Source organism: Camelina sativa, chromosome 13 (genome assembly GCF_000633955.1).
Source record: "Camelina sativa cultivar DH55 chromosome 13, Cs, whole genome shotgun sequence".
NCBI classification, from domain to species: Eukaryota; Viridiplantae; Streptophyta; class Magnoliopsida; order Brassicales; family Brassicaceae; genus Camelina; species Camelina sativa.
In genome coordinates, this window is record NC_025697.1 from 11,430,980 (window position 1) to 11,444,852 (window position 13,873).

At 36.3% G+C, this 13,873-nt stretch overlaps 5 protein-coding genes across 5 annotated transcripts in view; 4 read left to right on the forward strand and 1 right to left on the reverse strand.

The window, feature by feature from the left end:
• Nucleotides 1-3,243, forward strand: part of LOC104736457 (MAG2-interacting protein 2-like) — a 12,854-nt gene extending 9,611 nt beyond the window's left edge. Inside the window, exons 15-16 of the mRNA XM_019234971.1 lie at nt 154-1,490; nt 2,158-3,243. Of these exons, the coding sequence (XP_019090516.1) occupies nt 154-1,490; nt 2,158-3,054 (2,234 nt within the window). The 3' untranslated portion in view covers nt 3,055-3,243. The remainder of the gene's footprint in view (nt 1-153; nt 1,491-2,157) is intronic.
• Nucleotides 3,840-4,208, reverse strand: LOC109128463. Its single transcript, XM_019234822.1, has one exon. It carries the CDS (start codon nt 4,194-4,196, stop codon nt 3,864-3,866), a length of 333 nt encoding a protein of 110 aa, XP_019090367.1. The 5' UTR covers nt 4,197-4,208; the 3' UTR covers nt 3,840-3,863.
• LOC104736458 (polyubiquitin 3) lies at nt 4,753-6,441 on the forward strand. The gene is made up of 2 exons (XM_010456442.2): nt 4,753-4,882; nt 5,325-6,441. The coding sequence occupies exon 2, from the start codon at nt 5,325-5,327 to the stop codon at nt 6,243-6,245; it is 921 nt and encodes a 306-aa protein (XP_010454744.1). The 5' UTR covers nt 4,753-4,882; the 3' UTR covers nt 6,246-6,441.
• LOC104736459 (serine/threonine-protein kinase/endoribonuclease IRE1b) lies at nt 6,693-10,204 on the forward strand. The gene is made up of 6 exons (XM_010456443.1): nt 6,693-7,062; nt 7,296-7,542; nt 7,647-9,037; nt 9,119-9,291; nt 9,374-9,620; nt 9,696-10,204. Exons 1-6 carry the CDS (start codon nt 6,932-6,934, stop codon nt 10,144-10,146), a joined length of 2,640 nt encoding a protein of 879 aa, XP_010454745.1. The 5' UTR covers nt 6,693-6,931; the 3' UTR covers nt 10,147-10,204.
• On the forward strand, nt 10,858-11,418 carry LOC104738145. Its single transcript, XM_010458369.1, has one exon. The coding sequence runs from the start codon at nt 10,858-10,860 to the stop codon at nt 11,416-11,418; it is 561 nt and encodes a 186-aa protein (XP_010456671.1).

Sequence of the window (13,873 nt, forward strand, 5' to 3'; positions counted from 1 at the left end):
GCCATTTGGAATTAAGCAAGGAAGCATCATTGTTGGTTCAACCGCATGGTTCCTTTGCTGGGTTATCGAATATGTATAACGTCCTTAAGCAAGAATGCAGTAGAGTGTCGTTTATCACAGATTTGGATTTCAAAAATATTGCAGCATTGGGAGGTTTGAACTTTGACAGCTTCAACAATGAAGTCCATGCGCACATCAATGAGATGAACTTGGAAGCTTTGGCCAAAATGGTAGAAACTCTCACTGGCTTCTTCATGGAGAATTCGTCCGACAGTCTCATTTCCTGGCAAGATGTTTACAAACAATATATTATGGATTTGTTAGATACATTGGAGAGTAGAAGAGATCTTGATTTTGGAAGTGCAGAGAGTTTCCAGGGGTTCCTCGGTCAACTTGAGCAGACATATGACCACAGTAGAGTATATGTCAGGATCTTGGAACCTTTGCAAGCTGTGGAAATCCTGAAACGGCATTTCACATTAGTTCTTCCGCCAAATGACTTGTACGTGCATATCCCTGATAGTTCTACATGGCAAGAATGTCTTATATTACTGATTAACTTTTGGATAAGATTAGCTGATGAGATGCAAGAAGTAAAATCATCTACTCCAAATCTTGTGGAGAATCTTATCTTAAGCCCTGAATGCATTAGCAGCTGTCTTACTGTTCTCATAAAACTAGTAATGGATGACAGTCTGTCCCCAAGTCAGGCCTGGGCTGCAATACTTGTCTACCTTAAATCTGGTTTGGCCGGTGATTGCGCGACTGAAATCTTCAACTTCTGCAGAGCCATGGTCTTCTCTGGCTGTGGATTTGGACCCATTTCTGATGTCTTCTCAGATTTGTCCTCTCGGTATCCGACAGCTATGCAGGATCTTCCACACCTTTACTTGAGTATACTTGAACCCATTTTACAAAATTTGGTATCTGGGGCTCATGAAACACAGAATCTTTACCGGTTGCTCTCCTCTCTCAGTAACTTGGAAGGCAACCTGGAAGAACTGAAGCGTGTTAGGCTTGTAGTCTGGGAACAACTCGTAATATTTTCTGAGAACCTGGAGTTGCCAAGTCAAGTTCGCGTGTACTCCTTAGAGCTTATGCAGTTCATCTCGGGTAAGAATATCAAGGGCTCATCATCTGAGCTACAGTCAAACGTTATGCCATGGGATGGTTCGGCTGAGCTATTATCGTCTATGCAAAAGACTGAAGCCACGCTTAACCAAGCGTTGCCAGACCAGGCTGATGGTTCTAGCAGGCTCACAAATACTTTGGTCGCACTCAAATCATCTCAGATTGCTGTGGTGTCCATCGCTCCAGGCTTAGAGATCACCCCTGAGGATCTATCGAGTGTTGAGACATCTGTTTCTTGCTTCTCTAAACTCTCTTCTGCTGTTACTACAGCTTCACAAGCTGAAGCTCTTCTGGCAATTTTAGAAGGATGGGAAGAGCTGTTTGAAGCTAAGAAAGCCGAACTATTGCCGTCTAATGAGGCAACCGACCAAGGAAGCGACTGGANCTCGGTATCCGACAGCTATGCAGGATCTTCCACACCTTTACTTGAGTATATTTGAACCCATTTTACAAAATTTGGTGTCTGGGGCTCATGAAACACAGAATCTTTACCGATTGCTCTCTTCTCTCAGTAATTTGGAAGGCAACCTGGAAGAGCTGAAGCGTGTTAGGCTTGTAGTCTGGGAACAACTCGTAATATTTTCTGAGAACCTGGAGTTGCCAAGTCAAGTTCGCGTTTACTCCTTAGAGCTTATGCAGTTCATCTCGGGTAAGAATATCAAGGGCTCATCATCTGAGCTACAGTCAAACGTTATTCCGTGGGATGGTTCGGCTGAGCTATTATCGTCTATGCAGAAGACTGAAGCCACGCTTAACCAAGCGTTGCCAGACCAGGCTGATGGCTCTAGCAGGCTCACAAATACTTTAGTCGCACTTAAATCATCTCAGATTGCTGTGGTGTCCATCGCTCCAGGCTTAGAGATCACCCCTGAGGATCTATCGAGTGTCGAGACATCTGTTTCCTGCTTCTCTAAACTCTCGTCTGCTGTTACTACAGCTTTACAAGCCGAAGCTCTTCTGGCAATTTTAGAAGGATGGGAAGAGCTGTTTGAAGCTAAGAAAGCCGAACTATTGCCGTCTAATGAGGCAACCGACCAAGGAAGCGACTGGAGCAATGATGATTGGAATGATGGATGGGAAACATTTCAGGAACCAGAACCCATGGAGAAAGAAAAAAAGGAATATATAGTCTCGGCTCATCCTTTACATTCGTGCTGGCTGGATATTTTGAGAAAGTACATTGCCTTGTGCATGCCCGAAAATGTTCTACGACTTATAGATGGATCGCTTCAGAAACCTGAAGAGGTCCTGCTTGAAGAAAATGAAGCAGAAAGCCTGGCTGGGATCTTGGCCAGCACTGACCCATTTCTCGCTCTAAAGATATCTCTTTTGTTGCCCTACGAACGAATCAGATCTCAATGTCTCAATGTTGTTGAAGAACAATTGAAACAAGCAGGCATTCCGGAGTTATCGAGTCAGAGCCATCATGAAGTTCTTCTCCTGGTTATATATTCTGGGACTCTCTCCACAATCATCTCCGATTCTTGCTACGGCTCAGTCTTCTCCTTCCTCTGCTATCTGATTGGAAAGCTATCTCGAGAGTTCCAAGAAGAGCGGATAAGACAAGCCGACACCAGAGAATCAAATGCAAGTTCCAAGAAACGGTTTATGTCATGTTTTGGGGAACTCCTGTTCCCATGTTTTGTCGCAGAGCTTGTGAAGGCCAATCAGCAGATATTAGCCGGGTTCCTGGTGACCAAGTTCATGCACAGTAACCCATCTCTTAGTCTGATTAATGTTGCAGAGGCAAGTCTGAGGAGATACTTGGAGAAGCAGCTCGAGTCTTTGGAGCATTTGGATGATTCTGCCGATAACTCAGAACTTGAAACGCTCAAGAATACAATCTCAAGCTTAAGAGGCACTTTAAAGGAAGTTATACGACCTGCGTTAGTGTCTCTTTCTACTTGTACAAACAGTAGATGATATGAAGGAAGCGTCTTCTGAGGTGAAATGGTAACAAAAAAAAAAAGGAGTAATTAGGAGAGGAGTAAAATCTGTTTATGCGTTTTTTGGATATATATATATAGTCAATATAGTTTCTAACTTTATTTTCGAGAAGAAAACTGTTTTTGAGGTATCCATATAAATTTTCTACCCCCAGTATGATACCTCCATGCATTTACAATATTTTATTATTCAAATCAACGAAGCTAAAAAAAAAAACTAGAAATTGGAGACATTGACCGAAGTGAAATGCAATTTCAACTGATCAAATATCAAGTTCCATAGTCCCATTCTGCAACAAGCCCTCTTCTCGATTCCCTCGGCTAGTCCATATATATTTCATCTGAGCCACACATAACAATTCATCTTAAAGTTCGCGCCATTAGCTCCATCATATGATAATGGCGCTAGTTATGCAGACAATGAGTTCGGAGATGGTATATATTCTTCCTTCTTTAGTTCATGTGTTTCAAGAGATTAACGTACTTCACAAGTAATTTGATGATGTATATAAAATTTTGGTTATCATGAAATCGTCCATGAAAATCACTACAATTGCATTAAAACTGTAGTTAACAAAATTATGTGAAAATATATTTCATTCAAAGTGAAGAAACCCAGTGTAGTCGGGAAGTTACATACTGTTTTTTTTTCTAGTTATTAGACTACATCAGAACATAAGATAAAACTTTTGCATCAGAAGAGTAACAAGAAAACGAGAAACTTATATATATATATATATATATGATATAATCCATTTGGGATGTAATTAATTAAACAGATACATCCTAAATCTCGTGCTTACGAGCCCAAATGAGCTTCTCGTTGATCAAGAACTTTTTACTCTGTTCGCGTTTGCCATCGAGTATGCGATTCATGGTAGCGACAGAGTCCAAGAACAACCGAGCAAATAGTGATTGTTGTTGACCATCGCTATATTGCATGTCAACGCCTTTAACACAATTTTCACCATACGTTACTGTGAAAAACTGCTTCACCTCTGCCTCCGACACAGGAACCCCACGAGCAAACGTTAGAAATATGGTCCGTTCGCTCTCAATCTCGATGCTATTGTCCCCAACAACGACATCATCGACATCAGTCATGTTGTTATTCGCCATTGAGTCTTGTGATCTAGAGGTCAATTAATATGTTTTCTTGCAATTTTCACATAATCAAATATTATATTTATATGCTGTAACCAAAGCATGAGCATATTATGATACGTAAACAACTATATATGGTGTTTTTTTTTTTTTTTTTTTATCCTTATGGCCTTTTTTTTATTTCATTAAATCTAATTGGAGTATCTAATATTTACATTTATTTTGTTTTGTTTTTTTGGTTATTAAAATTGTTAGATATATTTTTTGAATTCTTAACAAAATCTGGATCATAATATGGTAATTAAAAATATTGAATTATTCTTCTTCTTTTCTTTTCAATATCACTCATTACCATTTATGTCAATCTAAATTTGTGAAAAAACTCATAAAGAAAAAAAAAACATGTTTCCTAATACAAACAAACCTGTATACATTTATCCAAAAAAAAAAAAAAAAAATTGCCATTATTAATTTCTTAAAAGTTAAAATATATATATTTTCTTGTAGATTGCCGCGTTCAATTAATTAAACACAAATAAGTCGGTTTAGGCCTTGGGCCTAGTGATCACTATCAATAAAAAAAGACCTTCATCTTCTCATTCTTATTATTTCGATCTCTTCTTCGTATCATCATCATCATCATCTCTCAAAACCCTAAAATCGCAACGCTCTCCAAATCTCTTACGATTCTCTCTTTCAAGGTACTGTACCATGTTTCTTATGATTCCTTTTCTTTTAATTTTGCTTTTCGTCTTCTGAATTCGTTCAGATCTGAACCTCGATTACTTAGATCTCTCTATTCGTAGTTCGTCAGATTTGGCATGTTTTTTCGAATTTTGTGACTTTTAGGTCTTAGTTGAGAACTATATCGTTTAGATCTGTTCACTCTAATGCTTGATTGTGCTTTTCGCAGTGAAATTTTGGGTTTTATTGAGTTTGTTTTATGGGTTCTTTATTTATGTAGATCCGTTCTCTTTGGTGTTATTTTGATTTCTTGTTAGGGTTCGTTTTAGTTTGCTCATCGATTACTTGTTATCTAGATCCGTTCTCTTACGTTGTTGTTTTGATTTCTTATTAGGGTTTTTTTTTATAAGTTTGGTGTATGTTTGGCTGTTCGATTACTTGTTTTGTTTGTTTCTGCAGATGCAAATTTTCGTGAAAACACTCACTGGCAAGACCATTACTCTCGAGGTTGAGAGTTCTGACACCATCGACAATGTTAAGGCTAAGATTCAGGACAAGGAAGGGATCCCTCCGGATCAGCAAAGGTTGATCTTTGCTGGTAAACAGCTAGAGGATGGTCGTACCTTGGCGGATTACAACATCCAGAAAGAATCAACCCTTCACTTGGTTCTCCGATTAAGAGGTGGTATGCAGATCTTTGTGAAGACGTTGACTGGTAAAACCATCACCCTCGAGGTTGAGAGTTCGGATACGATTGACAATGTTAAAGCTAAGATTCAGGATAAAGAAGGGATTCCTCCGGACCAGCAGAGGCTTATCTTTGCCGGTAAGCAGCTTGAGGATGGTCGCACGCTAGCTGACTACAATATCCAGAAAGAGTCTACTCTCCACTTGGTGCTTCGTCTCAGAGGTGGTATGCAGATTTTTGTGAAGACCCTTACCGGAAAGACCATCACTTTGGAGGTTGAGAGCTCTGACACAATTGATAACGTCAAGGCTAAGATCCAGGATAAAGAAGGAATCCCACCAGACCAGCAGAGGCTCATCTTTGCAGGGAAACAGCTTGAAGATGGACGCACCCTTGCGGATTACAACATCCAGAAGGAATCAACCCTTCACCTTGTTTTGCGTCTCCGTGGTGGTATGCAAATCTTTGTGAAGACTTTGACAGGGAAGACTATCACTTTGGAGGTAGAGAGCTCAGACACAATCGATAACGTCAAGGCCAAGATTCAGGATAAGGAAGGGATCCCTCCGGACCAACAGAGACTCATCTTCGCTGGGAAACAGCTTGAGGATGGTCGGACTCTTGCAGATTACAATATCCAGAAGGAATCAACCCTTCACTTGGTTCTTCGTCTTCGTGGTGGAGACTTCTGAGCTTATGGTCTGTAGTCAAAACTGGTGTTGTTTGATTGAGAGACTCGTGCACCTGGAAGTTGACTTCTGCAAAAGAAAAAAGACTTTCTCTATCGCTTTTCATTTTCTGTTTTGGTTATATGTACTTTTGTCGTAAACCTTTCGGCTCTGTATGTTCCAAGTTTAATAATAATAATCCAAGTGCACGTTAAAAATTGTTTTGTGATTTCAAAAAAGAATCCCAGAAGTAGAATGCAGCCAGAGTTCCGTAGAAGCTAAAGCTTACCATGTTGTGCTCTGCAACAAGCCATGATTATAAAATCGGTCTGAATGTTGTCTTGTAGCGGATAAGCTAATTTGGAATGGTACCGAACCAAAATTACTAAATTGACGCATCCAGTTTAAACCGAGAATAAAAAATATAAAAAGTATTAAAACCGGACCGGTTAACGATTGTTATTATCCCATACTCGACGAGCTTGAAGATGAAGAAATCTAGAAGACCCGTCGACACTGTAACATTTCCGACAGCAGTTTGCGAACTCAAACCCCAAAAATAGATCAGATTTTGTTACGTTTTCGAAATATTGAGAATTCTCGATTTCTCGTAGATTGAGATCTGCATAAACCCCCCCCTCAAGGTACAGCTGCAAATTCATTCGATCAAGAAGAAACATTTCAATGGTATTCTAATTTAAAAAAAGGCGATGAGAGGATCAGCACTACTTGATTTGATTCTGTTCCTGCTCGTATCTCCATTAGCTAACAGTCTCAAGGGATCTGAAATCTCCAAATTCTATGACAAATCTCTTTCCAATCAAATCTCTCAGCCTGATCGGTTAGTCTTCTTCTTTCGATTGTTAATTGATCGATCCATGTCCTGCTTTGTTTTTGACTTCATTCTCTTCTCTCTAATTTCATTTTGATGGGTTTGATTTGATTAAACCTTATCTATTTGAATTCGTCTTAAAGTTGACATTTTTTTATATTTCAAGTCAGTGTTTTTAGGTTTCTTGGACTATGTTGTTCTTAACAAGCTAAAGATTGTGTTTTTTTTTTTTTTTCCTACAGAGAATCTGATTATGTGTTGCTTTCTACGGTAGACGGGTCTATATCTTTAGTGGATATGTCTTCTCAGAAGCTGGATTGGACATTTCATACCAATGAGCCTATATACTCATCATACCAAGCTCCTCATTACCATTACACCACTGATGAGGAACGTGCCTCGGCTCTTGGTGATGACTTTTACATGGATTGTGATAAGAATTGGCAACTTTACAATTCCTCTATGCGTAAAGGCAAACGCATAACTAAGGTGTCTGTCTTTTCGTATGATGTTTGTTAACCTCATTTTTAGTTAGAGTTTCTCACCAAAGTAGTTTGATATGGATAAGTGTGTATCTTTTTTTGATGTTTTAGATAGTGGATGCTTCGGATTTCATTGGAACATTGCCGTATACTTCGACGGATAGGATTGTTTTGGGTAAGAAAGACACATCTGTGTTTCTCTTGGATTGGAAGACTGGGAAATTGGTTAAGAGGTATAGAATGGATGAGTTATATTCTGATACATTCGTTGAAAATGATAAAGAGAAAGCTATTGTTTTGTCTAAAGAAACTCCGTTACTATTTGGACCGGGGTTTAAGGAATCTGAAGATCTTCCTGAGCTGGTTTACATTGAGAGAAAAGATTTTAAAATCCAGTGTATATCAAAGTTTGGAGATGTTTTGTGGAGTGTTTCTTATTCTAAGATGGAAGCTAAACTACAGAATCATGAGAGTGTACAGCTCATGGGTGGGTTATCTTCATCAGATGGTATTCCTATTAGAACTTCTTGGGGCAAAAACCAGTTACCGGTATCGTATACTACAAGTGTTCCTGTGGTCCAGTTACGTAATGTTAACTATGAAACACTGTTTCCGAGACTTGGTTTTCTAGACGAGGCGTTGTATCTTCCATTTCAAGATAGAAAACCTAATCAGTTGGCTCCTGGAGATGGGAATCAGTTGGCACTTCCGAGCAATAAAGAGGCTGAAGAAGTCCTGTCACTTCCCCTGCCGGAGACTGTGATATCTCAGATCACTGATATTATTGATGGAAGCACTACACAGGCAAGCTTGGCTAGCAAATTTTCTGGTTTGGTTGTCCTACTTTTCGGCTTTTGTGTTACTATGCTTTCTGTTTGCGGCATTTTCTTTTGCCGGTTAAGAAAGAGCATGCGGATCAAGGAAATTTCTGAAGTGCCAGTCGCGATACCGAAGAAGAAAAAGGCCAAGAAAAATGGGACTATAAAGGCTGCTCACAAGAAAGAGAACAAAGATCCCTGTAATGAAGATAATGAGAAGAGGTTTCTTACTGCTTTCCCTGGCCTCAATAATAGTCTGGCCGAAGGATATAGGGTTGGTAAACTGTGTGTATCCAACAAGGAGATTGCTAAAGGGAGCAATGGGACTGTTGTGCTTGAGGGGTCCTATGAAGGTCGTCTTGTAGCGGTTAAGCGTCTAGTACAAACGCATCATGAAGTTGCTCAGAAGGAGATTTTGAACCTCATGGCTTCAGACAAACATCCAAATATTGTCCGCTGGTATGGGGTTGACCAGGATGAACATTTTATCTATATTTCATTAGAACGGTGTGCTTGTAGCTTAAACGATCTCATCCATGCATCATCCTCTGGACTGCTTGAGAGTCCAACATCTTCAAGTAGTGTACATTCGAGCCAGATCATCCCAATCCTCGAAGATGGCAAGAAAGTTGAGCTATGGAAGGAAAACGGACATCCGTCTACTGTTTTGTTGAAGTTAATGAGGTTTGTTTGGTTTCTCATATTTGACACTTATAATCAAAGGTTGCACACATCTTTCTGATCTTTTGTATGTTTGTGTTACAGTGATATAATTGCTGGTCTAGTTCATTTGCATGATATTGGGATTGTACATCGAGATCTAAAGCCCCAAAATGTATTGATTGTTAAGAACTCATCTGTAAGTGCAAAGTTATCAGATATGGGTATTAGCAAGCACTTGCCAGCCGACAATAGTGCCCTCACTAGAAATTCAACTGGTAAGTTTAGATGATACAATGTAACGATGGAAACATAAAATGATATATTCTTCTCATATTTGATTGTTGTTTTTAATGATAGGTTCTGGAAGTTCTGGTTGGCAAGCACCTGAACAACTCCGCAATGAACGACAAACAAGAGCCGTTGATCTCTTCAGTTTAGGGTGTGTTCTGTTTTTCTGTATGACTGGAGGTAAACATCCTTATGGAGACAACTATGAGAGGGACATAAACGTTGTAAATGATCGAAAAGATCTTTTCTTGATCGAGAGTCTTCCAGAAGCTGTTCATCTTCTCTCTGGTCTCCTGCACCCGGATCCAAATTTGAGGTACGAATGACACTTTTGGTTGATACTATTGTTATCAAAACTAGCATTTATATTTTCTATATTTTGAAAATGCAGACCGAGAGCACAAGAAGTGCTGCATCACCCATTGTTCTGGAACTCAGACATGAGATTGTCTTTCCTCCGGGATGCAAGTGATAGAGTGGAATTAGAAAACCGAGAAGAAGGCTCACAGCTCTTGGCAGCACTTGAAAGCACAGCAACGGTTACATTAAACGGGCGGTGGGATGAGAAACTGGATAGCTTATTCTTAGACAATATCGGGCGTTACAGGCGGTACAAGTTTGACAGCATCAGAGATTTGTTAAGGGTCATACGGAACAAACTTAATCACTATAGAGAGCTTCCTAAAGAATTACAAGAGCTACTTGGGAGTGTACCTGACGGGTTTGATAGTTACTTCTCAAGCAGGTTCCCAAAACTGTTGATTCAGGTCTATACGGTTTTATTTAATTACTGTAACAATGAAGAGTTCTTTTTGAAGTACTCTAAGACCACTGTATTCTAGGACTCTTGTATCATTGTATGATAAAGGTTTTACTAATAAAGTTATACCTGATCGATCTCATGAAAAGAAACAATTGTTGCTGATACGTTATTGACTTATTGTAACTCTTAAATATAATTGTACTGTGATTAACTATAATGTTTCAGCCATTTAGAATACCATATATTTATGTTTTTTTTTTTTTAACTTTTTAATCGAATATTATGTAGTTTATTAAGCAAACAATGTTGTGCTACTAAAAGCTAACAACAAATTAAAATAGGTGTGGGCATTTAGATATACACCACATCATTTTTCACAAAATCATAAATAAAAAGATTATGGTTTTAATTTTCTCCTTTTATTTCCTTAACCGTAATAAAATTCTTTAAATTATAGATTTTACAAAAATCTTAATTAATATAAACTTATGGATTTTATAACATTAATCCGATTCATTTAATCGTTGACTGAATCTTTTGGTTTTGGTATAACAACATTGACCATAACTCTTTTTTTTGGTCAAGTTCCATTGACCGTAATTTATTGTTTCAAATTTATGCAAATTGTTTATATAGATAAGAAAATTAATAAAGTATAACTTGAACGTTAGTATTATTGATTTCAATTTAAGTTATTATACTCAAAATGTAAAGTAATCCGAGCATAAATTTACAAGCTTTTTGTATGGTTTCTTAAGCACATAAACCACACACCACAACGACTCTCAATATGAATACGAATCTGATCATCACTACTCTTGTGACGATCTTGATTTCACATGTACCTTCTTCCTCAACAGTGGATCCTGATCGGCCAATAAAGTCTGTAATCGACATAATCTGTAGCCAAACAGTTAACTTCAATGAGTGTGAGTCGATTGTCACGTCACAGCTTGACTCGTCCCACGCAGACATCGATACCATAACAAAAGTGACGACAAAAAGAGCTCTGACCTATGCTATGGAGACGGTTTCTCAAATCCAAGACTATCTTCTCCCAAATACAAGAGATTCTCGGGACAAAGCTGTTTTCTCCGCTTGCAAGATCGCGTACAACGTCGTGGTTTCTCGTCTTCAGAGTGCTTATGCGTCCATGTATGAGCGTGATTACGTGGCAATGAAGGCACAGCAAAAACAAGCACTTAGGTATATTGAGGTGTGTGTTAAGAGGACTAACTTCTTTCGCCGGACTCCGATTGTAGCAGCCAACTATTATGCGAGGTTGATGGCGATGACTGCCTCCATTTCAGGCCAGATCCTTTGCTCTTCCTACAACCGCGACCCCTTTTAGAACATCCTAGTTTTGATTTTACACATAACTTTTTGTTAATCGTAATTTCGATATCTTTTGATAGAAACAACAACACATTCCATTAAATTTTTATTGTGTGCAAGACCAAAATAAACAAACGTCAGCTACATCATTAACGTCGACTACAGGTAAATTTTTGGAAATAAAAAAATTAAAATCAAATATTTAGAATATGAACAAATAAAGAGAGTTTTTTTTTAATATATTTTTGAACGTACGTTTTGGGCATTTTTTGTATATTTTTTTTGTTTTGTAAATCTCAATTCTCAAACATAGTACATTGTTCTTTAATTTTCGATATTATCAATATTTTAGTTTTTATTAGACTTTCCAAGTTAGCTCATAATTTAAGGGAATGTTTGTTAATCTATACATTCTACAAACAAATGTCAACTCTTTCTAAATTTCCATTTGCAATTGATTTAGTCAATTTTTTCAAAAAAATTAAGATAAATTCTTAGGAAAATGATGAAGACGACACGAAGATACTTTATATATGAGGAAAAATAAAGAAGACAAAGTGGTATTGCAGTCTATTATAATTGTAGAATAGTTGTAGATAAAAAAAATAAAGAAGACAAAGTGGTAGAATCGAGTGAGAGAGCAAACACGTTGTGAAAAATCAAATTATATATTGATCTACAACTATTCATACAATTATAATAGACTGCAATGCGATAGAGAGAACCATATCTAGAAAAGTGGAATGGTTAATATACTTTATACGTATGTTGATGCTTAAAGTAAAACTTTAATTTATGACATTATTTGTTACAATTACTCATTCGGATGATACTGATAATTAAGTTGTTTAGTATTTAAGTAACTGGAAAGTAAAGTGTGCAAGTCATAATTTGGTTCACTCCTAACTTATACAGTTATACATCTCAAATTAAATCTCATTTGTACGTAATCGTAATCCTAAACTCTTATACATCCCGAAATAAATTTAATCTATACTAAATAAAAGTAAGAGCTATAATTTTCTTAAGCTGTGCACCTAGGATTTTTAACCGCCAATAGGGATTAGACACTTCACTAATTAACTTTTAAATTTTTAGAATTTTTTATATTAAGAATTATTTTAAACAACCTATCAGGATTTGACATGTCATTCGTAAACATTTTTTAAATTTCCAGAATTTTTTAGAAAAAGTAAAATTTTAAATTTATGGAAGTAAAAGAACTATGTACAATGTCCTACATCGGCTAGAAAATTTTTAGACAATGATTCAGAACAAGTATAAATAAGATTAATATGCTTCCAACAACGAATGAGCAGGAAAGCTTGATTTATCAGGCATCCGAGTTTAAAAGTTGTATTCGGTTTGATCCAATATTTTATTTGATCAAATTCAAACTTTAAAAAGTTTCAAAAAAATTTATTGTAATATTTAAAAATTTTAAAAGTTTAAATATTATAAATATTGAAATTTTTAAAATTTCTTAGCTTTAAAAAGTTTTTAAATATTATAATTTTTAAATTTTAAAATTTTAAAATATTATAAATATTGAAATTTTTTAAAAGGTTCAAATATTATATTTCGAAACCTTTTAAAAGTTTAAAGTATTATAAATATTGATGTAAAACATAAATTATCTTATTAATCTACGTTTGTGCTTTTTATTTCTTATGAGCTCTAAAACATATTTTTGTGTATGATGTTATAGATGAGCTGATATTTTTATAAATATTGATGTAAAACATAAATTATCTTATTTATCTACGTTTGTGCTTTTTATTTCTTATGAGCTGTAAAACATATTTTGTGTATGATTTTATAGATGGTTTGATATTCTTTCATTAATTTTTTATTTTTTATCTTATTTTTTATTTTTATGAAAGAAGAAATGATTTTGTTCTTGGAGTTTGATGGGCTAACAAGTTGTGTGGTAGTCTAAAACAAGGTTTTTCAGTGGCAGAATGTGAAAAAGTTGACGAGGAAGAAGAAGAAAAAGAGTATAACGAATAACCGGACGGTAAAAGTAATGATGACAATTACCACAAAATTTAACAATGAAAATAACAAGAATTAATATGGAGAATAAGAAAACACTGATAAAAAACACGAAAACATAGGTGGTAGAGATCAGTTAAATATGAAATAATTTAAATTCATGATGATAAAATTATTTCGTTTTTCTCGTGGTCAAATAAATGGTTTAGGATATGTGAGGTCATCAGTTTGATTCGTCTCGCCTGGACGTCGAGTTAAATTCATGATTTTTTTAATCATATTTGATTTTATAATACAACTGATTTTTATATTTTAAAATTTGTGTATCTAAATTTTTTTTCCTTAACACTAATTTAAGTTTTTTTATAAGATATTTTTATAATTGTCATCAATCATATATAGTTTTCATCAAAATATATTAAATATACCCACGCGTAGCATGGATTCAAAACCTAGTACTTTTAAAAGTTTAATAC